The sequence below is a fragment of the Drosophila gunungcola genome, unplaced genomic scaffold (genome assembly GCF_025200985.1).
Source record: "Drosophila gunungcola strain Sukarami unplaced genomic scaffold, Dgunungcola_SK_2 000001F, whole genome shotgun sequence".
In the NCBI taxonomy this organism is placed as follows: Eukaryota; Metazoa; Arthropoda; class Insecta; order Diptera; family Drosophilidae; genus Drosophila; species Drosophila gunungcola.
Window position 1 is genome coordinate 12,146,504 of NW_026453197.1, and position 24,053 is coordinate 12,170,556.

The 24,053-nt window shown below is 52.7% G+C and overlaps 1 protein-coding gene across 50 annotated transcripts in view; it reads right to left on the reverse strand.

Annotated features, from left to right (window-relative positions):
- LOC128263194 (uncharacterized) overlaps positions 1-24,053 on the reverse strand; it is a 131,314-nt gene that overhangs the window by 21,870 nt on the left and 85,391 nt on the right. For 22 of the 50 annotated variants that reach the window (XM_052997963.1, XM_052997964.1, XM_052997960.1 and 19 more), the window contains 31 exons: positions 23,657-23,995; positions 23,281-23,589; positions 22,557-22,883; positions 20,881-22,476; positions 17,331-20,516; positions 15,453-15,779; positions 15,072-15,392; positions 14,665-15,009; positions 14,308-14,604; positions 13,948-14,250; positions 12,874-13,893; positions 12,482-12,817; positions 11,093-12,409; positions 10,721-11,032; positions 10,317-10,658; positions 9,947-10,255; positions 8,939-9,883; positions 8,564-8,875; positions 8,159-8,503; positions 7,800-8,099; positions 6,784-7,734; positions 6,372-6,689; positions 5,981-6,313; positions 5,606-5,920; positions 4,534-5,547; positions 4,159-4,470; positions 3,760-4,098; positions 2,433-3,695; positions 2,062-2,376; positions 404-2,002; positions 26-340 (listed from right to left, as the gene is read on the reverse strand). In XM_052997963.1, coding sequence (XP_052853923.1) covers positions 26-340; positions 404-2,002; positions 2,062-2,376; positions 2,433-3,695; positions 3,760-4,098; positions 4,159-4,470; positions 4,534-5,547; positions 5,606-5,920; positions 5,981-6,313; positions 6,372-6,689; positions 6,784-7,734; positions 7,800-8,099; positions 8,159-8,503; positions 8,564-8,875; positions 8,939-9,883; positions 9,947-10,255; positions 10,317-10,658; positions 10,721-11,032; positions 11,093-12,409; positions 12,482-12,817; positions 12,874-13,893; positions 13,948-14,250; positions 14,308-14,604; positions 14,665-15,009; positions 15,072-15,392; positions 15,453-15,779; positions 17,331-20,516; positions 20,881-22,476; positions 22,557-22,883; positions 23,281-23,589; positions 23,657-23,995 — 19,962 coding nt within the window. Of the gene's footprint in view, positions 1-25; positions 341-403; positions 2,003-2,061; positions 2,377-2,432; positions 3,696-3,759; positions 4,099-4,158; positions 4,471-4,533; positions 5,548-5,605; positions 5,921-5,980; positions 6,314-6,371; positions 6,690-6,783; positions 7,735-7,799; positions 8,100-8,158; positions 8,504-8,563; positions 8,876-8,938; positions 9,884-9,946; positions 10,256-10,316; positions 10,659-10,720; positions 11,033-11,092; positions 12,410-12,481; positions 12,818-12,873; positions 13,894-13,947; positions 14,251-14,307; positions 14,605-14,664; positions 15,010-15,071; positions 15,393-15,452; positions 15,780-17,330; positions 20,517-20,880; positions 22,477-22,556; positions 22,884-23,280; positions 23,590-23,656; positions 23,996-24,053 lie in introns of those variants that run through there. The other 28 variants (XM_052998008.1, XM_052998003.1, XM_052997998.1 and 25 more) reach the window with 11 other exon arrangements.

Sequence of the window (24,053 nt, forward strand, 5' to 3'; positions counted from 1 at the left end):
ATGTGTAAAGAAGTCCGAGTCTTACGTATGCGCTGACAACCACTGATGGCATCACCCGTGTAACCAGGCAGGCAGCTACAGTGCGGACTGTGGTTAATAACCCTACACTGGGCACTGCTGCCGCAAACACCTGGACACGGATCGACACAGTGTTGTTGGACACACGCCAGGGTTAGGTCGCACTCGCTGGAGATAGTACACTCGGGCCTACAGGCCGGTGGGGATCCAATGAAATCGGGCAGACACTTGCAAATCGCCTGGTTATTCGACTCACGGCACTGGGAGTTCGGGCCACAGGGTGAGGGCTGACAGGGGCGTGAGGGAATGGGTTCGGGCAGGGCTGTCGGATAAGAGACAGGGTAAGTTTAAGGACTATTAAGTATTCGATCTAAGATCTGCTTACGTTCACGCAGGACACTACAGTAGACATAGGGATTTCCCTGGTAGCCCGTAAGGCAGTTGCATTGCGGCAGATGATCGCGCACTTGGCACTGGGCATTTGGACCACAGGTTCCGGGACAGGGATCGCGGCAATGCTGATTGAGACAGGCCAGATGGCTTGGGCAGTCCGAGTTAAGCACACACTCGGGTCGACACCCTTCATAGGGATTACCAAAGAACTCCGGAAGACACTGACAGGCTCCAGCTCCATTCGTCTCCGTACAGAGAGCATTGGCTCCACAAGGACTGGGTACACATGGTGTAAGTGGCTCAGGAATATCTCGCACCACTTGACAGCCCACAAAAGGATTGCCAGTTTGTCCACTAAGGCACGTACACATGGGAGTATGGTTAATCACATAACACTCAGCATTGGAGCCACAGACACCTGGGCAGGGATCGCGGCACTTCTGATTCAGGCAAGCAAGATTCGTGGGGCAATCTGAGTTGGACACACACTCTGGTCGGCAATTGGGCGGGGTGCCAATAAAGTCGGCTAGGCAACTGCATTGAGCATTGCTTCCCTGTGCACGGCATTCAGCATTAGCTCCACACGGAGATGGATGACAAGGATCAATAGGGTCTTGCCTAATCAGTGGTGGTGGTTGTCGGTGACAAGCGACGAAAGGATTTCCCGTAAAAGAGCCAATGCAATGGCAATTCGGGCTGTGATTAATCACTCGACATTCAGCGTTCAAGCCACAAACTCCGGGGCAGGGATCTCGACAATGTCGTTGGAGACAAGCCAAGTGCAGCGGACACTCCGCATTACTGATGCACTCTGGTCGACAGGATGGTGGGACTCCAACAAAGTCGGGAAGACACGAGCATACAGCCTGTCCGTTGATATTGCGACACTGGGAATTTGGTCCGCATGGTGACGGCTGACAAGGATCGACGACATCGCGCGTTGGAGGTGGTGGTAGAGGTCGGCATTGGCTGAAGGCATTTCCTGTCATTCCCGGTGGACAGTGACACATAGCTATGTGTCTGTGCACCTCACAAATGGCTTTGGATCCGCACGTTCCAGGACATGGATCGACACACTTGTTTCTTACGCATGCCTTGTTCCAGTCGCATTCCGTGCTCAGCACACATTCTGGACGACATCCCACTAATGGGTTGCCCACAAATTCAGGCAAACAACTGCATTGACCTTGATTGCAAACTGCGTTGGCACCACACGTAATCAAAGAACAAGGATCACTTATTTGGGGGGGATCCCTTGCAACTGGTGGTGGAGCATAACAGGATGTGAAGGCGTTGCCAATTAGTCCAGGCGCACACTGGCACGTGGGATTGTGATTGATAACCGTGCACAAGGCATTGAATCCACAGGCTCCGGGACAGGGATCGCGACAACGCTGCTGTTGGCAGGATAGATGAGCGGGGCAGTCGGGGTTAATGGTACACTCGGGGCGACAGTTGGGCGGAGTGCCAAAATAGGAAGGCAGACAACTGCAAGTAGCAGTTCCTTGGTTATCCCGACACTCTGCAAACTGTCCACACGGCGAGGGTACACAAGGATTGCGATACACGTCCAACTGTGGTGGTCTTGGGGCTGTAAGTTGAAGGAGGGTAAGCAAGAAAGTTGGGTACACCCCAGAGATAAAATCTTACGTGGCAGGGGCAAGCAGCGAGTGAAGGCATCGCCTGTGAAACCAGGGCGACAACTGCAAATTGGGGCATGCTGGATGACACGACAATCGGCATTGGAGCCGCACACACCGGGGCAGGGATCACTACACTTTTGCCTAATGCACCCCTTGTCATGAGGACACTCTGCACTGGTCACACACTCGGGTCGACAATTGGGCGGAGCACCCACATACTCGAGCAGACATGTGCAGACGGCCTGTTCGTTGTTTTCTCGGCACTGGGAGTTTGGACCACACGGTGATGGCTGGCAGGGATTGACATATTCTTTGAGGACAGCTAAAGGAAGGCGAATTGATTCTTTAACCACAGAATATACTCGACACGGAACTCACGTTTCTCGGGAACTTGGCAATAGCGGTAGGGGTCACCAACAAAACCGTTCTGACAATGACAAGTTGGCAAGTGATTAATCACCCGACACAAAGCATTTAGGGCACAGACTCCTGGGCAAGGATCTCGACACTTCATCTGCTGGCAGGATTTATGGGCCGGGCAGTCGTTATTGGTTACACACTCCGGACGACAAATCTCGTATGGATTTCCGTAGTATTCGGGAAGGCATTGGCAGGAGCCGACATTTCCTTCCTGGCGACACACAGCATTGGCTCCACAAGGATTGGGAGAGCAAGGTTGAACTATCTCGGCTTGCTGGATCAATGGTACCTGACGACAGGACGTGAATGGGTCGCCAGTGTAGCCTGGTAGGCAGTAGCACATTGCAGCATGGCTTAGCACATGGCAATTGGCATTGGAGCCACATGTTCCAGGGCAGGGATCACGGCATCGTTGGTTCAAGCAGGCCTTATCAAAGGAGCACTCCGAATTGGTTACACACTCCGGCCGGCAGTTGGGCGGTGTTCCAATGTATTCGGACAGGCAGCTGCACTGCGCCTGGTCTCCCACAGACGAGCACTTGGCGTATGGACCACATGGCGAGGGTTGGCATGGATTCTTTGGAACAATTTCATCACGTCGCACTGGTTCTGGGAAGCAGCCCAGGAAGGGATTTCCATTGTGTCTTGGTGGGCAACTGCAAATCGGTGCATGGTTAACCACATGGCAAAGAGCATTAAAGCCACAAGTTCCAGGGCACGGATCCATGCAATGCTGCCTCTGGCAAGCCAGACTAGGTAGGCAGTCCGAGTTATGCGTACACTCTGGTCGACAATTTGGTGGCGTGCCAACGAAATCCTCAATGCAGGAGCAAACAGCATTGTCGTTAAACACACGGCAGCGACTATTCGGACCGCAGGGCGAGGGATAGCATGGATCAGGTGGTGTCAGCAACTTTGGCGGAGTTTCACACTGGATGAAGGCATTGCCTGTCATTTGTTCCGGACAGCGACACATGGCAATGTGGTTAAGCACATCGCAGATGGCGTTGGGAGCGCACGTTCCTGGACAAGGATCCACACACTTATGACGAGCGCAAGCTCGATTTCGCGCACAATCTGCATTCAAAACGCACTCCGGACGACAGCCAATATACGGGTCTCCTTGGTACTCGGCTATACAAGAACATTGACCACTCTGGCATAGGGCATTTGATCCACAGGGAGAAGGATTACAGGGGTCGTCGAAAGCAATGGGTTTAGCTGAGGGTGAGGGCAAGGCGTTATGCTTGTAGGAACAACACTTTACACACTTTATAATTCTTACGTGGTGGCTGAGGTTGGGGTTGGCAATTGGTGAACGGATCACCTACATATCCCACTGGGCACTGACAACTGGGAACGTGATTTCGCACATGACACATGGCGTTGTAGGCACAGGAGCCGGGACAGGGATCGGCGCACCGTTGATTGATGCAGGCCAGACTGGACAGACACTCTGAACTATGAGTGCACTCGGGTCGACAATTGGGCGGGACACCAAAGTAGTTGGGTAAACAGGAGCAGGTGGCTTGCCCCTGGGACTGCCTACATTGGGCATTGGCCCCACAGGGAGACGGTTGGCAAGGATCCCGCACTACATCGTGAATGATGTGCGTAGGTGGAGCTAAACGGGAAAGGGGAAGGATAAGAAGGGGAAATAGGCTTGTCCGGTTTGAAAACTTACGAGGGTTGGGGTAGCAACGGGTAAAGGGATCTCCTGTATAACCCGCTTGACAAGAGCAAAGTGGAGCATGGTTCACCACCTGGCAATTGGCAGAACTGCCACAAGCACCAGGACAAGGATCAATGCACTTGTGACGAACACACGCCTTGTCAAGATTACACTCTGAGGAGACGGTACACTCTGGTCGGCATCCTGGCGGAAGGCCTACAAACTCTGGCAAACAGGAGCAGGTGGCCACACCATTCTGCTCGCGACACTGAGAGTTGGGACCGCAAGGAGAGGGTTGACATGGGTTGACGTATTCCCGTATGGCTGTAAAGGAATTTAAAATGTCTAGAGGGAAATGTCAAGGGAAATAATAAAGGGTCCGCTTACGTTTCCGTTCAATGTTGCAATAGCGATAGGGGTCACCCGTATACCCGCTGAAGCAGTTGCAAGTTGGCAAGTGATTACGCACAAAGCATTCGGCATTTTGGCCACAACTTCCGGGACAGGGATCACGGCATTTCTGATTGACACAGGCCAGCTGAGAGGGGCAATCGGAGTCGAGCACACACTCAGGTCGACATCCCTCGTAGGGATTGCCGAAATACTCCGACAGACACTGGCAGGAACCGACTCCATTCTGCTGACGACACTCGGCGAAGGAGCCGCAAGGATTCGGGTTGCAGGGTTGCACAATCTCAATCGGTTCCCTTTGAATATGTGGTGCACAACGGACGAATGGATCGCCGCTGTAACCCGGCTGGCAGTAGCACATGGCACTGTGACTGATCACCCGACATACGGCATCAGTGCCGCAGAGACCCGGACACGGATCTTTGCAGCGGTTATTAATACACACATGCAACTGGCTGCACTCAGAGTTGGAGACACATTCGGGTCGGCAGTTGGGCGGTGTGCCAAAGAAGTTTGAGAGGCAAGAGCAGGATGGTGTGTCGCCCACGCGGCGACACTCGCTATTCGGTCCACAGGGTGAAGGCTGGCAAGGATCTTGCGGCACAAGATCCCGTTGAGGTTCAACTACAGGCGGGGCATTAACTATATGGTCTTCTTTCAATTTGGATATGCACTTGAACTTACTAATCACATGACACTGGACGATGGGATTGCCAGTATAGCCGGGTCTGCAACTACAGAAAGGACTGTGGCTTACAACTCGGCAGTCGGCATAGGCCCCACATGATCCTGGACAAGGGTCGACACACCGTTGGTTCTGACAAGCCAAACTGGGGGGACAATCGTAGTTGGTGCTACATTCGGGTCGACAAGAGGGAGGCACACCAAAATAGTTGGGCAGACAGCTGCACACCGCTTGACCGTTTTGCTCCCGACATTCGGCATTGGAGCCACATGGCGAGGGATTACAAGGGTTGCGATATACATCCACTGGAGAAGAGGTAAGGAATGAACTGGGATTTGCTAAGAAAATGAGAGTATAACCTACGTTGCACTGGGGAGCATTGCACAAAAGCATTGCCGGTCATTCGCTCGGGACAATGGCACATGGCGATGTGGTTAACGACATCGCAGATGGCATTACTGCCACACGTTCCGGGGCAGGGATCAGTGCATTTCTGATGTATGCATGCCAGATTTCGAGGACACTCCGAGCTTAGTACACACTCTGGTCTGCAGGCCACGTAGGGATCGCCTTGATAATCGGCCAGACATGAACACTCTCCCTGATTTGAGCAGATGGCATTGCTGCCGCAGGGACTGGGATTACACGGATCGCTGGGTTCTTCACGGGCTGGTGGGGCTGTGAAACGGTTCCTAGTCTTAGTCCAAAGAAAAGGGTTTAGCACTGCAAAACTCTTACGTGGTGCTGGATGGCAGGCCAGGAAAGCATTGCCTACATAGCCCCGCAGGCAAACACAACTGGGAACGTGACTGATGACTCGGCACTCGGTCTGCTGACCACAGGCACCGGGACAGGGATCGCGGCAGCGCTCGCTGATGCAGGCCAAGTGACTTGGGCACTCGGCATTGATGGTGCACTCGGGACGACAATGCGGCGGAGTGCCAAAGTAATTGGGCAAGCAAGAACAAACGGCCTGATCCTGTTGATTCCTGCACGATGAGTACAGGCCACAGGGTGAAGGAAGACAGGGATCGCGGTAAGGGACTACATCCCTCATGGGCGTTGGTGGAACTGGTTTCGGGTAGAACGGGTTAGGGTAGGTCAATTACACATGATTTCTTATCCTTACTTGTTGGTCGGGGCAAGCAACGCACGAAGGGGTCACCGGACATGCCGGTGGGACACCTACAGATTGGACTATGGTTGCGCACCTCACAGATTGCCTGCTGGCCACAAACACCAGGGCAGGGGTCAACGCACTTTTGGTTGATACATGCCTTGGTGGGGGCGCATTCAGAGCTCGAGGTGCACTGGGGTCGGCAGTTGGGGGGGGCTCCTTCAAATTCTTGACGGCAGGAACACACTGCCTGCTCGTTAACCTCGCGACAATTAGAATTCGGGCCACAAGGTGACGGTTGACAGGGGTTCACATACTCATGGACAACAGCTAGTTATGGTTAGAATACAGTACAAATTAGTAACTACTTCCACGACTACGACCAAATTTAGTACAACTATGTGAATGATTGGAACTCGCTTACGTTCTGGCGGTTGGCTACAATAGCGGTATGGATCGCCTACAAATCCAGCGAAGCAGTTGCACATGGGTGTGTGGTGAACCACATTGCACTCGGCGTTCTGTCCACAGCTTCCGGGGCAGGGATCACGGCACTTCTGCTGCTGACAAGCTCTATTCGAGGGGCAGTCCGAGTTCAAAACACACTCCGGCCGACAGCCCTCATAGGGGTTCCCGAAATATTCTGCGAGACACTGACAGGCTCCGGCTCCATTCCGTTGGATGCACTCAGCATTGGCGCCGCAAGGCGAGGGATGGCAGGGATTGATGATCTCCACATCGGCCACAATGGGCTGACACTGGGTAAAAGGATCTCCGGTCAAGCCCGCATCGCAAATGCAGATTGCAGTGTGGGAGACGACGCGACATGAGGCACTAAAACCGCACAACCCTGGACAGGGATCGCGACACTTCTGATTGATACAAGCCAGGTTCGAAGGACACTCAGAGTTGGCCACACATTCGGGTTTGCAATATGGCGGAGAGCCCACGAAATCAGCAAGACACGTACAAGTTGGTGTCTCACCAACAGCGCGACATTCGGAGTTGGGACCACAAGGCGATGGACGGCAGGGATCTTGAGGTACAATATCTTGGCGTGGCGGTTCGATAATCTGTTGACAACCCACGAAAGGATTGCCAGTAAAGCGAGGCAGACAGGTACAGAAGGGATTGTGGTTCACCACACTGCACTGCGCATTGCGGCCACACGAACCGGGACACGGATCCATACACTTTTGGTTAACACACGCCTGTTGCGACAAACATTCCGAGTTTGATGTACATTCCGGACGACAAAGCGGTGGGGTTCCAAAGTAACCTGACACACAGGAGCATACAGCCTGCTGGTTGACTTCCCGGCATTGTGAGTTCGGACCGCATGGAGAGGGCTGGCAGGGCTGGACGAGGACAGGGGCTGTAAGGGAAACGTTGCGTTGGGATTCGTTGGGACTTAAGAATGGTCTCAAGGGAAATATTTACGTGGTGTGGGCTGACACTGAACAAACGCATTGCCGTTATAACCCTCCGGACAAGTGCACATGGGCACGTGATTGAGCACAGTACAAATGGCGTTGGGGGCACAGGTTCCCGGGCAAGGGTCGAAACATTTGTGACGTGAGCAGGCGAGTTCTCGTGAACAATCTGCACTGGTAATGCACTCTGGTCGGCATCCGCTGTAAGGATCGCCGTGGTATTCGGGAACGCAGGTGCAGACTCCATTATTGCACTGAGCGTTCGGACCGCAAGGCGATGGGTTGCATGGATCGTCAAGCTTAGCGGCTGAGAAGGGAATAGTTTGAATCCTCTCTACACTATTAACAGTCGGTGTGCATTCTTACGTGTTGGTGGCGGTGGTGGCAGCGGCTGGCACTGACTGAATGGGTCACCAGAGTAGCCTGACGGGCAAATGCAGCTGGGCGTGTGATTGATTACATTACAAATGGCACCGTAGCCACAGGAGCCGGGGCAGGGATCCCTACACTTTTCATTGATGCACGCCTGACTACTGGGACACTCGGCGTTGATGCGACATTCGGGTCGGCAATTGGGAGGAGCTCCCAAATATCCAATCAAACAGGAACAGGCAGGAGCATCTCCTCGGGACCGGCACTGGGAGTAGGGACCGCAGGGTGAGGGCACACAAGGGTCAACTGGAGTCTTTTGTATAGGTGTAGGTGGTACCGCTTTTGGAATGATAAGACGGTTAAGACTGGGTCCAACTGTTTAAGAACGAAGTCACTTACGACGCTTGGGGAAGCAGCGGAAGAAGGCATCGCCCGTGTAACCGGCGCGACAGGAACAAATGGGACTGTGGTTCACGACACGACAGATGGCTTGTTCCCCACAAGTGTTGGGACAGGGATCTATACATTTCTGATTCACACAGGCCTTGTCAGCCGGACACTCTGAAGATATCGTACATTCCGGTCGGCACACCGGCGGAGCTCCAACGTATTCTGACAAACACGAGCATATGGCCTGTTCGTTGACCTCACGACACTGCGAGTTGTGACCACAAGGCGATGGCAGGCAGGGATTGACGTATTCCTTGACGGCTATAGGGGTAGATAACTCTTGAAAGTTTACAAAATTCAATGGACTCTGACCAATAGCCTTACGTTCTGGGACACACGTTCTATACGGATCACCGGAATAGCCCGTTATGCAACTACAACTGGGGACATGATTCAGGACATTGCACAGCGCATTCTGACCACAAGTTCCTGGACACGGATCCTGACACTTCTGTTGCTGACAAGCTTTGTTCGATGGGCAGTCCGAATTGAGGACGCACTCAGGGCGACATCCCTCGTAGGGATTCCCAAAGTATTCTGGCAAGCATTGACAAGAGCCGGCATCCTGGCGAGAGGTACAGCGGGCATTGATTCCACAAGGACTGGGACTGCAAGGGTCCAACTGGTCCCGTTCCTGAATCCTCTTCTCCGTGCAGAGAGTAAACGGATCACCTTCCATTCCTTCCGGACATACACAACTTGGCGTGTGCGAAATTACTCGACATTCCGCTAATTGTCCACATAGTCCTGGGCAGGGATCGCGACACTTCTGCTGAATGCAGGCCTGATTCGAGGGACACTCTGAACTGGTCACGCACTCCGGTCGACAATTGGGTGGTGCTCCAATGTAGTCTGACAGACAGGTGCAGGAAGGTGACTCGTTTACTTCACGGCACTGGGAATACGGTCCGCAGGGTGATGGCAGGCAAGTTTGCCTTGGTGGTGGCACCGGAGGTTCAATGACCTGTTGACAACTCACGAACGGATTGCCCGTGTAGCGTTCCAAGCAGCGGCAGAATGGACTGTGGTTAGTCACATGACACTGGGCACCGCGACCACAAACTCCAGGACAAGGATCACTGCACTTCTGGTTACGGCAGGCCAGGTTCAAGGGACAATCCGAATTGGTGGTGCATTCCGGTCGGCAGAACGGCGGGCTTCCTATGAAAGGCGAGATGCAGGAGCAGATGGCCTGCTGGTTAACAACGCGACACTGCGAGTTGGGTCCGCATGGCGTTGGTTGGCAAGGATTCTGCACCACGTCGAGCTCTGTAAAGTTTTCTACTTAGTAGTAACTGGGAAGGAGGAGGACTTGGGCTAAACCATTCTTACGTGGAATTGGACTGCATTGAATGAAGGCATTGCCCTGCATTCTCTCCAAACAGCGGCAGTTTGGAATGTGGTTCAAAACCTCACATATCGCGTTGGTGCCACAGATACCGGGACAAGGATCAACGCACTTGTGGCGTACACAAGCCCTACTACGATCACAGTCGGTGTGAAGGACGCACTCAGGACGACAACCGGTATACGGATCGCCATGGTATTCTGGCAGACAAGAGCATACCCCATTGTTGCATTGAGTGTTAGAGCCACAAGGTGATGGGTTGCACGGATCCTCGGGAGGCAATGGGTCTTGAACTGGTTTATTAAAAGGATAAATATGATTTAAGAGCTTTTGCCAGCGTTGAATGGATCTTACTTTTCTCTGGTATTGGCTGGGGATTGCAAACGCTGAATGGGTCACCGATGTAACCCACCAGACAACTGCAAATGGGCGTGTGGTTAATCACATTGCACTGAGTGTTGAGACCACAAGAGCCCGGACAAGGATCGCGACACTTCTGGTTAATGCAGGCCTGATGACTGAGACATTCGGCATTAATGGAACATTCCGGACGACAACTGGGTGGAGTTCCTAAGTACTGGGGCAGGCAAGAGCAGGATGGTGTGCCGTGGATTTCGCGACACTGAGAATTCGCGCCGCATGGTGAAGGAACACAAGGATCAAGGGGTTCACGTTGAATTTTCACTGGTGGAGGAGCTGGAAATGATTTGTTCTTATTGGTAACCAAAAGTGCGTTTAAATCGGGTCTGTTTTCTTACGCGGCTGACGATAACAACGAGTGAATGGATCACCCGTAAATCCACTGAGGCAGGTACAAATCGGATTGTGGTTACGCACGCGACACTCGGCCTGCTGTCCACAAACATTTGGACAGGGATCCACACATTTGCGGTTCATGCAAGCCTTGTCAGCGACGCACTCCGAACTGCTGGTGCATTCCGGACGACAAGCTGGCGGAGTACCAATAAACTCTGGCAAGCAAGAACAAACGCCTTGCTCGTTGACTTCACGGCACTGCGAGTTTGGACCGCATGGAGATGGCTGGCACGGATTAACATAAACGCGTTCGGCTAGAAAATAAAACCAACGATGATCACGAAGTTCTGGATGAAGCAGCGATGTATCCTTACGTGGCTCATTGACTATAATGCGACACAAGCTGTACGGGTCTCCGGTGTAACCGACCAGGCAATTACAGGTGGCCAAGTGGTTAACCACCTGGCACTCGGCGCTTTGGCCACAGGTGCCGGGACAAGGATCGCGACATTTCTGGTTGACACACGCCAGATTTGAGGGACAGTCAGAGTTCAGAACGCACTCGGGTCGACATCCATCATAGGGATTTCCGAAGTAGTCAGGCAAGCACTGGCATGATCCTGCACCACCACGCTCCTCGCACTTAGCGTTTACACCACAAGGACTAGGGTTGCAGGGTTGCAGAATTTCAGGAGGAGTGTCCCTAAATGGACTGCATTGACTAAACGGATCTCCGGTGAAGCCACTGTCACACAAGCACATGGCACTATGACTGAATACTCGACAATTGGCATTAAGACCGCAAAGTCCTGGACAGGGATCCACGCATTTCTGGTTGATACAAGCACGGTTGGTGGGACACTCAGAGTTGGATATGCACTCGGGTCGGCAATTCGGGGGTGCACCCTCAAATTCGGGTAGGCAAGAACACGATGGTGAGTCTCCTGAGACGCGACATTCGGAGTTGGGGCCACAAGGCGATGGCTGGCAGGGATTTGGTGGTCTCTCATCGCGTATTACTGAAAAAACTTCAGGCTTAGGCATGGGAAAAGCATTAAAAAACCATGGTGGCTTACTTAGCTGCTGGCAGCTCACAAAGGGATTTCCGGACATGCTTGAGGGGCAGCTGCAGAAGGGTCGGTGGTTGACAACGTTGCAGAGGGCATTGAAGCCACAAGTACCAGGGCAGGGATCGCGACATTTCATATTCTGGCAATCTTGATCGGCAGGGCAGTCTGAGTTGGTCACACATTCCGGTCTACATTGCGGCGGGCTGCCGGCGTAGTCGGTCAGGCAGGAGCAGACTGCGGTTTGCTGCACCACCCGGCACTGACTGTTCGGACCACAAGGCGTTGGCTGGCAGGGATTTTGAATTTTGGCTGGAGGCACTGGTCGACACTCGAAGAAAGCATTGCCAGACATCTGCTCTGGGCAGCGGCAAATAGGAATATGGTTGGTGACCTCGCACAAAGCGTTAACCCCGCAAGTTCCAGGGCATGGATCGATGCATTTGTTGCGCACACAGGCCCGATCTCTTGGACAATCTGTATTCAGCACGCACTCCGGACGGCAAGAGACATACGGATCTCCCTGGTATTCGGGTATACACGAACATTGGCCATTTCGGCAGAGAGCATTAGCTCCGCAAGGTGATGGGTTGCAAGGATCGTCGGCAATTGGTGGCGCTGGCGCTACAAAGGAGGGAATAGTTTTGACGAGGGTAAATATTCGCTGGATCTGTAAAATCTCATTATGACACCTACGTTCTGGTGGCTTGGGACTACAGCTGGTGAATGGATTGCCTATATAACCATCGATGCAGGCGCAAAGTGGTGTGTGGTTGGTGACTCTGCAAACAGCATTCTGACCGCAGGCTCCTGGACACGGATCGCGACATTTTTGGTTGATGCACGCCTGCTGACTGGGACATTCCGAGTTAATCGTGCACTCAGGGCGACAGTTGGGAGCCTGGCCGATAAAGTTCGCCAAGCACGAACAAGCCGGTACTCCATTGATGTTTCGGCATTCAGAGTTAGGACCACACGGTGTTGGTATACAGGGATCCCTCAGGGGTTCATCCTTAGTCTCAACAATCGGCGCTGTGTTAGGAAAGGTTTACTTTCTGTTACCCAATGCTTAAGAGGGTCAGGCTTACGTGGAATGGGGAAACAACGAGTAAAGGCATCGCCTGTGAAGCCGCTGATGCAACTGCAAATGGGGCTGTGATTACGCACCCTACATATGGCATTGCTACCGCATGTGTCCGCTGCACAAGGATCCACGCACTTCTGATTAACACATGCCCTATCCACAGAGCACTCCGAGGAGATGGTGCACTCGGGGCGGCATGATGGTGGAGTTCCCACAAATTGTGGTAGACAGGAGCAAACAGCTTGCTCATTTGAAACGCGACATTGGGAGTTGGTACCGCAGGGTGTAGGCTGACAGGGATTCACGTACTCGTTTTGAGGTGCTAAAAATTTGGTCTTGAAAAATGCGGAAAAGGGTATTGCTGTATGTTCCTTACGTTCTGGCAGTCGATTACATTGGCGGTATGGGTCTCCCACATATCCGGTTAGACAATTACAAGTTGGCAAATGGTTAACCACTTGACAGTTAGCATTCAGTCCACAAGTTCCTGGGCAGGGATCCTGGCATCTCAGTTGCTGACAAGCCCTGTTGGACGGACAATCCGAGTCAATCATGCACTCCGGACGACAACCGTTGTAAGGATCTCCGAAGTACTGCGGCAGACACTGGCAGGATCCAACTCCATTGCGATCGCGGCACACGGCATTCGACCCACAAGGACTAGGGCTACACGGTGTTCGGACTTCATTTTCATATGCGATCTCCGGTCTGCACTGCACGAATGGATCTCCGTTGAAGCCCTGCTGGCAGACACACTGCACAGCATGGCTGACCACATGGCACTCGGCATTGAGGCCACAGCGTCCTGGGCAGGGATCAACGCACTTTTGGTTTACACAGGCCATTTGACTGGTGCAGTCCGAGCTGGTCACACATTCTGGCCGACAGTTCGGCGGACGTCCAATGTAGGTTTCCAGACACGAGCAGGCAGGGGCCTCGCCAACTGGCCGACACTGGGAATAAGGTCCACAAGGAGATGGGCGGCAGGGATCAACGGGCGCAACATCACGAACAGGTGGGTCAACTAAAAAAGGCAACTCTCGTAAAGATGACTCTTTTGTCGGCATAATATCCTTACTTTGAGGCTGGCAACGAACAAATGGATTTCCCGTAAACCTCTCAGGACATGTACAGAAGGGATTATGACTGACAACAGCACAATTGGCGCCCACTCCACATGTTCCGGGACAGGGGTCTCCGCAACGTTGATTGAGGCAGGCTTGGGTGGGTGCACACTCGGAGTTCGAGGTGCACTCGGGTCGGCAGGATGGCGGAGCTCCAATGAAGCTTGACAGGCACGAGCACACTGCTTGCTGATTAACCTCGCGGCATTGAGAATTGGGACCACACGGCGAGGGTCGGCAGGGATTAGTTACTGAAACTATGGGTTTTGTTAGAGTTAGAGGAACATTTAGAAGGAGTAACCATTTGGACGTACTCAGCACAGGGGAGCACCGAATAAAGGCGCTGCCAGCAGTGCGTTCGGGACATCTGCACATGGGTATGTGATTGATGACATCGCAAATGGCATTTTCGCCACAAGTTCCCGGACAGGGGTTCACACATTTGCTACGATGGCAAGCCTTGTCTCTGGGGCAATCGGAACTCAAGACGCACTCGGGCCGGCAGCCGGAGTAGGGATCCCCATGGAATTCGGCCAAACAAGTGCACACTCCAGTGTTGCACTGCGCATTGGGGCCACAAGGCGATGGGTTGCAGGGATCAACATATTCGTCTGTTAAGTGGGTTGTCTTGTTAACCACGGTCATTACAGGTTTAATTTTACAATTCTTACTTTGAGTAGGCTCAGGTGGCGGCGCAAGACGACAGCTACTAAAAGGATCACCCGTAAAACCAGCTGGACACACGCAAATGGGCGTGTGGTTTACCACATTACACTCGGCGGCAAAGCCACAAGAACCGGGGCAGGGATCGATACACTTCTCGCGTATGCAAGCCAGATTGGATGGACATTCTGCACTGATAGTGCACTCGGGTCGACAGTTGGGCGGTACCCCCAAGAAATCTGGCAGACAGGAACAGGATGGCACACCCTGCACATTACGGCACTGACTATTCAGACCGCAGGGCGATGGCAGGCAGGGATCAAGTTCAATACGCTGGATTTCAGGCGGTGGGGCTAGATTGGGCGGGCATTACTATCAACTAAATGTTCTGTATCAATTCAAGGTAAACTCTTACGTGGCAGGGCATAACAACGGGTAAAGGAATCACCGGTGAAACCTTGACGACACTGACACAAAGGACTGTGATTACGCACCCGGCACTCGGCATTAATGCCACAAGTGCCTGGACAAGGATCCTGACAACGTTGGCTGATGCAAGCCTTATCGGTGGGACATTCGGTACTGAGGACACACTCGGGTCGGCAGTTGGGGGGCAGACCGACGTGGAGCTCTAGGCAGGAGCACACGGCCTGGCCGTTGAGTTCGCGACACTGGGAGTTGGGACCACACGGTGAGGGGCGACAGGGCTGCGTGGGTTCGGTCACACGAGCAGGGACTAAAAATGGGCTAAGGTCAGGATCGAAGAAAAGGTGGTTTAGAATGGGGGGTATCTTACGTTGTGGTGGTTCCACATGGCAGTAGCGGTACGGGTCGCCCGTGTATCCAATGCGACAAGTACAGGTTGGTAGGTGGTTAGTTACACTGCAGTCCGCATTGCTGCCACAAGTGCCTGGGCAGGGATCGCGACACTTTTGCTGCTGGCACGCCTTGTTGGAGGCGCAGTCCGAGTGACGAACGCACTCCGGGCGACACGACTGGTAGGGGTCACCAAAGTGATCGGGCAGGCACTGGCAGGAACCGATGACATTTCTTTCGCGACAAACTGCATTTGAGCCGCAGGGATTGGGTTCGCAGGGGGTCACCTGCTCATTGACAATGCGTTCTATGTGGTGTAAATGGATTCAAAACAAAGAGAGGGGACATAGATATTCATTATTAACACTCGAGCGAATCGGTTTTAGTACATAACAACACACCTGGCGTTGGTTCTTTTTTGTTTTCAGCTGATTAATCCGATTGCAGTTGTGGTATTATTGTAGCGGATTAGAGAACAACTACTAGTTAGGTGTGTTGGCATTAATCACTCCAATCGAAGGATTGTGGTCGAGGTGCAGCGGTTTAAAAACAGCTTCGTTTAGTTTTGTTAAACTCGGTGTGCTGAGTGCTTTGGCAGTGTTATGTAAGTGCAATGTGCCAATTTAATTGGCATTGAGTTATGTTTGTGTCGTAAGTAAAACAAGTGTCCTTTGCGGGGTTATATCATTTGATTTATTGATCATTGTTCAACAATTTGTATACTCTACAGTTTTATGTAATACAGCTTTGTTTCTATATTTAAGTGCTAACGCGGCATTCGCTTTGTGTCGACTAGTATTTAGTTAATATCTTTGGCTTTCCGTTGGCAAAATTTTGATGGGGGGGGGGGGGGGGGGTCAACAGGGGTCAACAACAACGCAGTACTCAATTTCGGGTAGTTGGGTTAGGATCAATTAGGATAATAAGCGAGTGGAAAGACAGGGACATTTATGTTTTGGGCCAAATAACGAATTAGATAAAGCATTTCGCTAGGATTATTTCCCCAAATCAAATACAACAGAGTTGGGGCGCAAGGTAATACAACGATATCATCAAGGGTTAAAGGCAAAAATCAAGGCGGGTGATTTGGTGTGAGGCATTAAAGGTTGTATAAGGAAGCAAAAAGGCGTGGCAAGTTTGCATATTGTAATTCAGGCGTTAAGGGCAGTAAAAAGCAGATAAATAATTGAATAAAACTAATTAAAATCTTTGACTAGCCCAGCATACAGACACTTCCAAAAGCACGTCCACTCAGACAACTCGTACAGAGTGCGTGCTACTTGAAATTTGCATTTCGCTCGAGTGCATTGTGATTTATTGTGTAAAACATAACTGGTACACTTCTTAATTTGCAATGCATTGTGACTGTGCGTGCGGTAATCATAGATTTCAACGAATGAAAATTGTGTGGTACAAATAACTGCCTAAGAGCACATTAGAACAAGACACGCGGAAAAAGTGATAAAAACAAGTGCAAGCAAAAAGTGCATTTACAGTAAGTATTAACAACTACAGCGATTGTAATTGCTTTTGAGTGATAATTTTTCATTTATTCTAATGCGCTTGTAATGAATGTGAAACATTGCCTTACAGGGTATTTAAATCTAGGGTATCAAGGGTTTTGCACTGAGTTGTACTAGATGGTAAACCAATAGTGGGGTTTCGCAATTGTTTCACATTTAATGTAATCTTCCAAGGCGTAAACAAATGTTTTGGTTGTGCGGCATTTTTGGTTGGTTTTTTAATAATAGCAAGTTTTGTACTGGGCGCCCAGTAAGCAACCAAAACCTTAGAATTATGTATATAAGCTGGTTTACGCCTTGGCCTAACTACTAAGTAAATGAAAACTGGGTCCTACCTTGCTCCTTTTGACAGCCGGTGAACGGATCTCCAGTATAGCCCACATCGCAGGTGCAGATGGGTTGATGATTGGCCACATTACAGCGGGCATTAAATCCACAGGCATTCTCGCAAGGATTGGAGCACTTTTGCCGTATGCAGGCCTTGGTCGGCGGACATTCCGGATTGATGGAGCATTCGGGTCGGCAGCTGGGTGGCGTTCCAATAAAAGTGGCCGCACACGAGCAGGCTGCGTTTCCATTCAGCACCTTGCACTCGGAATTAGGTCCACAAGGAGATGGCTGACATGGGTTCTCTGGCGTCGGTGGTGGTTTTCGCTCCTCTTGGTAGCATCGAGTGAACGGATCGCCGGTGTAGCCCGTATTGCAAGAGCACGACGGGTTGTGGTTGATCACCTGGCAACGGGCAAATTGTCCACAAGCTCCGGGGCAGGGATCCACGCACTTCCTGTTCACACAGGCCATGTGCAGCGAGCACTCTGAGCTGACGATGCATTCCGGTTTGCAGGCGGGTGGTGAGCCCAGCATTCCCGGTTGGCAGGCACACACTGGTCCTTGGCCGGAAATGTGGCACAAGCTGTTGGGTCCGCAGGGATTTGGCTGACATGGATCCTTCGCAACTGGCGTCTCGTGACGACAATGCACGAACGGATCACCCGTGTAGCCCTGCAGGCAACTGCATATCGGTATATGGTTCGAAACATCGCACTGCGAGTTCTGGCCACAAACTCCGGGGCAGGGATCCACGCACTTCTTGTTCAGGCATGCCTTGGTAGGTGGACAGTCGGTGCTCAAGGTACATTCTGGGCGACAGCCGGTGTAGGGATCTCCCTGGTATTCCGGCAGACAGCTACAGATACCATTCCTGCACTCGGCATTCGATCCACATGGCTGCAGATCGCACGGATCCTGGGTGAGTGGCGGTGACTTTGTGGTCTCTTCGATGAACTCGATGCAACGGACAAACGGATCACCGGTGAATCCTCCGCGACAAGTACAGATGGCCAGGTGGTTCTGAACCCGACAGTCGGAGTCTACTCCGCAGGATCCATCACAAGGATCGCGACACTTTTCGGCAATGCAAGCTCTGTCCGGCGAGCAATCTGTGTTAACAACGCACTCGGGACGACAGTTGGGCGGTGCTCCAATAAAGTTGGGCAGGCAGGAGCAGGAGGCCTGCTCGTCGCGCACCCTACACTCTGAGTTCAATCCACACGGCGAGGGTTGGCATGGTCTCTTCACAGGCTCATCCCTGGGTCCTGGAGGCGGCTGCGGGGGAGCTGGATAGCAGCGGGCGAACGGATCGCCCGTCATGTCCAATGGACAACTGCAGATCGGGTTGTGGTTTATCACCTCGCACTTGGCATTCAGGCCACACGTCTTGGCGCAGGGATTGGCACAGCGGAACTTATGACACGCCTTGGTCGAGGGACACTCGGCATTGACCGTGCACTCTGGTTTGCAATTGGGCGGAGCTCCGATGAAGGTATCCAGGCAAGAGCACACGGCCAAGCCATTGGCCACCCTGCATTTGCTGTTGGCTCCGCAGGGGGACGGAATGCAGGGATCTCCAACTGGTGGTGGCTTTGAGACTTCCACTCGGCGACAACTGCCGAACGGATCCCCAGTAAAGCCATCGTTGCAGGCACAGTTGGGCACATGGTTAACGGCATAACACTGGGCGTTCAATCCACATATTCCGGGACAAGGATCCTGGCACTTGTTGCGGATGCACGCCTTGTCCGTGGGACAATCCGAGCTCAATACGCACTCGGGGCGACAGCCCTCGTAGGGATTGCCCTGGTACTCATCAATACACTTGCAGGCAGCGGCTCCATTCCGCTCGATGCACTCGGCATTGGCTCCACATGGCGATGGCTGGCAAGGCTTAGGTGGTTCCTCCTGCTGAGGCACGCATTGAACGAAGGCGTTGCCAGCATATCCGGTTGGGCAGGAGCAGGAAACAGCGTGTCCGATGACACGACACTCGGCGTTGGTTCCGCAGGATTCTGGGCAAGGATTGCTGCACTTGTTGTTGATGCACGCCTGTGTCGATTGACAGTCCGGATTGATGATGCACTCCGGACGACAGTTGGGTGGCGAGCCAAAGAACTCGGGTTGGCACTGGCAGACGGGACCATTCCGATCGGCCTTGCAGATGGAATTGGGTCCACAGGGCGAGGGAAGGCAAGGATCTTGGGGAGTTTTGACATCCGGTACAGGAATCGGTGGCAGGACCACGCACTGCTTGAACGGATCACCAGTTCGGCCAGGTGGACAACCACAGATCGGGCTATGGTTGATGACTTCACAGCGGGCCTCCAATCCGCAGGCAGCGGCGCAGGGATCCACGCACTTCTTGTTGACACAAGCCTGCAAAGCGGAGCACTCGCTGGACACCACGCACTCGGGACGACACTGAGGCGGTGCTCCGATATAACCCTCCAGGCAAGAGCACACTGCATGGCCGTTGACATCACGGCACTGGCTGTTGGAACCACACGGCGATGGGGAGCAGGCCTCAACAATAGGGTCCTCCACGACTGGTTTCACGCGACAGTTCACGAACGGATCTCCCTCGTAGCCCTGGAAGCATGAGCACACCGGAATGTGGTTCATCACCTCGCACATGGCATTGTTGCCGCAGATGCCCGGGCAGGGATCCACACAGCGGTTGCGCATACAGGCCTTGTCCCTGGGACAATCTGCCGAGAGTGTGCACTCCGGACGGCAGCCCTCGTAGGCATTTCCTTGGTAATTATTCTGGCAGCGACACTCTCCGGCAAAGCAGTCTGCGTTTTGACCGCACGGGCTCGGGTTGCATGGATCGTTCACGGTTGGCGTTTTGACTTCTTCCTTTTTGGTGCAGCGCACGAACGGATCTCCCTCGAAGCCCTCGATGCAGTTGCAGATGGGCAGGTGGTTAAGCACATGGCACTTGGCCTCGAATCCACAAGATCCGGAGCAGGGATCGGCGCACTTCTGGTTGATACACGCCTCTGTGGGTCCGCATTCAGAGTTCAACACGCACTCCGGGCGACACCGGGGCGGCGCTCCGATGAAGTTTGGCAGGCAGGAGCAGGCCGGACTGTTGCCCACAATCTGGCACTTGGCGTTTGGTCCGCAAGGAGATGGAACACATGATGCGGGTGGCGGCGAAGGTGTGGTACTGTCATGTGTGATTGCTGCGGGGGTTTTATAAAAAGGTATAGTTAAGCAAAAATAATTATATTCTTTTTGTAAAATCTATCCTCGTAAACAATCTTTAAATTTTCGTTAAAAGGGATTACTTCTAAAATAAAGAAACTAATTTATTTCATTATTTTATTTGACTTGTCAGAAATGAGCAGAACAAATTATTTTAGTTTTTAACTTTTTATAATATAATAAAGCATTAAGAGCCGATGAAGGCTATGTTATTACTATCCAGTTGCAATAAACTAGAAGTAGGTTTTAAAATTAAATAATATTTAATTTAAGAACAAACACTTCAAAACATAAAACAATAACTTTTCTAAAAGAAATTTCTAAGCCATTTAAATCACTCACCAACTCTAGTGCACTCGACAAACGGATCTCCGGTCATTGTACGTGGACACGTGCAGATGGGACTGTGGTTCTTGGTGGTGCAGATGGCTCTGATGCCGCAGGTGTGTAGACATGGATCCACGCACTTCTTGTTTACACAGGCTCTTTCCGGAGCACACTCGGCGCTGACCACGCACTCGGGTTTGCAGTTGGGCGGCTGGTTAATGAATCCTGCCTGGCAGGAGCACACTGCCTGGTTGTTCATGGCACGGCAGTTGCTGTTGGGTCCGCAGGGGGACGGATTGCATGGGTTCAGTGGAGGTCGCGGGGTAACCGGCACAGGCTTGCAGCTGAAGAACGGATCCCCAGTGTATCCCGGCGGGCAGTCACAAGTTGGCACGTGTTTGTCCACTGTGCAAATGGCATAGTCTCCGCAGATGTTGTTGCACGGATCAACGCACTTGAAGCGAGAGCAGGCTTGTACAGCGGAACATTCGTCGTTATTCTCGCACTCTCGACGGCATCCTCGCTGGGCATCATACGGATTACCCTCGAATCCTTCGTGGCAGTAACAAGCTCCAGCTCCGTTCCTCTCCCGACACTCGGCATGTGGGCCGCAGGGCGATGGTTCGCAGGGAGAGCCAGGTGACTCAGTTGGCGTCACAGCCGGGATCAGCTGGCAGCCGAAGAGCGGTTCACCCTCATAGCCATCGGCGCAGGAGCACACAGCATTGTGCTGCACCACCTGGCAGATGGCGTTGCTGCCACACGAGCCGGGACATGGGTCGACACATCGCTCCTGCTGGCAGGACAGATGGTTCTGGCACTCGTCGTTGTTCGTACATTCCGGTCGGCAATTGGGCGGACGTCCAATGAAGCTTGTCTGGCAGGAGCAAGCGGCCTGTTTGCCAATCTCACGGCAATTCGAGTTGGGTCCACATGGCGACGGCACACACGGGTTGTCGTCCACTTCCTTCACGGTTGGAGTGGGCTCACAGCCCGAGATGGGATCTCCGGTCATGCCCGCTTGGCAGGTACAGATAGGATTGTGGTTCACCACCTGGCACCTGGCATTATTACCGCACGATCCGCGGCACGGATCCTCGCACTTCTGATTGATGCAAGCTCTATTCTGGGGGCACTCTGAACTGACCACGCACTCTGGTTTGCAGCTGGGCGGAGCTCCAATATAGCCCTCCAGGCAGCTGCACACCGCATGGCTGTTGGTGTCCAAACACTGGCTGTAAGGTCCGCAGGGCGACGGCTTACATGGGTTATCCGGCCGTCTGGTGACCACCTCGATCAGCGAGCACGACCTATGCGGATCTCCGGTATAGCCTTCGAAACAGTTGCAATTGGGTCCGTGATTCAAGACCCTACACTCGGCGTTGATGCCGCAGGCTCCTGGACATGGATCCTGGCACTTGTTGTTGATGCAGGCACGCGACCGATCGCAATCGTCATTCTGGACACATTCCGGCCGGCACCCACTGTACGGATCTCCAAAGTATTCTGGCAGGCAGGCACAAGAGCCAGCTCCATTGCGCTCCCGACAGATAGCATTGGCTCCACAGGGGCTGGGATTGCATGGATTTCTCGGTTCGTCTATGACAGCAACTAGAGGAGAAGTGGGAAAATCGGATATATGCGTTAGCGGGACAGGTTCGTAAACTGATTAGCATTCAAGGGTATATTACTTTGCTGCACAATCGCACAGCCGGAGAAGGGATCTCCGGTGTAACCAGGCACACACTCGCATGTCGGTCGGTGCTTGATGACCGTGCACACGGAATGCAGGCCACAGGCGCCGATGCATGGATTCGAGCAGCGCTGGTTGACACAGGCCAGATTGGCAGGACAGTCGGCACTACTGAGGCACTCGGGCCGGCAGTTGGGCGGACGTCCCAGGTAGTCGGGCAGACAGGAGCATGCAGGCGAACCGCGGACATCGAGGCATTTCGAGTTGGGTCCGCACGGTGAGGGGATGCAGGGATTACCGGATTTTTCGGCGGGTGGGGGCTCCACTACACATGCCATTCATTTAGCCATGCCAGATAGTTGAAGTAGGTTCATAGCACATTTAGACAAACATTTACATAGGTTCATAGGATAGTAGAGTTGGATAGTGGTTTACAAAGTGTACATAGAATAAATAAACATAAATAGAGAATAGAAAATCAAACATTAAATAGTGTATATACATGCAGGAGGTAGGAACCTAGGGTGAAGTGGCAAGCCAACTAGGGGAATAGGTTTTATAACTCATCGGAATACCGTGCTGTTGGGGCTTAAGGAAATTTTATAGAAGTCTTTACATTCATGGGAGGTAACAATCTACTATTTTTTTTCTTGACCTAGAATATTATTCTAATTTGACCCGTTTGGCTTGCCCTCCACATTCAAATAGTAAATCATGCTTACACAATATCTTTGTGCATCGGTTGAAGGGATCTCCGGTAAAACCTGGGGCACAGGAGCATGCGGGATAGTGGTTAATGACCTGGCAGCGGGCCTCAATGCCGCAAGTGCCCGGACACGGGTCCACGCACTTTTGATTCTGACAGTTGAGATCTTGGGCGCAATCCGAGCTAATGATGCACTCGGGTCGGCAGTTGGGTGCTGAGCCAACGAAGCCCTGTAGGCAGGAGCACACGGCATGACCGTTAACCTCGCGACATTGGCTGTAGGCGCCGCAGGGCGAAGGTCGACAGGGGTTCTCATCCCGTTCGGCTGGGAAAGTGTAAGGAGGGGATCAGTTGGATTGTGTTTCTTGGCCGGGGGTTAGTGGTGAACCTACGTGGTGGAGGCAACTGTGGAATTTCACGGCACGCGCTCGACGGATTTCCAGTGTAACCGGCCAGACAAGAGCAGCTGGGCAGATGATTGGAAACACGACACTGGGCGTTCAAGCCACAAACACCTGGACATGGGTCCACGCATTTCTGGTTGACACACGACTTGTCGCGCGAACAATCACTGTTCACCACGCACTCCGGACGACAGCCACTGTACGGATCACCGAAGTACTCCGGCAAACACGTACAGGAGCCGGCTCCGTTGCGCTCGCGGCACTCGGCATTCGGGCCACAGGGCGAGGGTTGGCAGGGAGTCAGGCGTTCATCGGGTACGGTGGGAGCTGAAGGGTCACAAAGCTGATTAGGACTCGTTCTAAAGAACTCTAAGCCTTTGCTTAC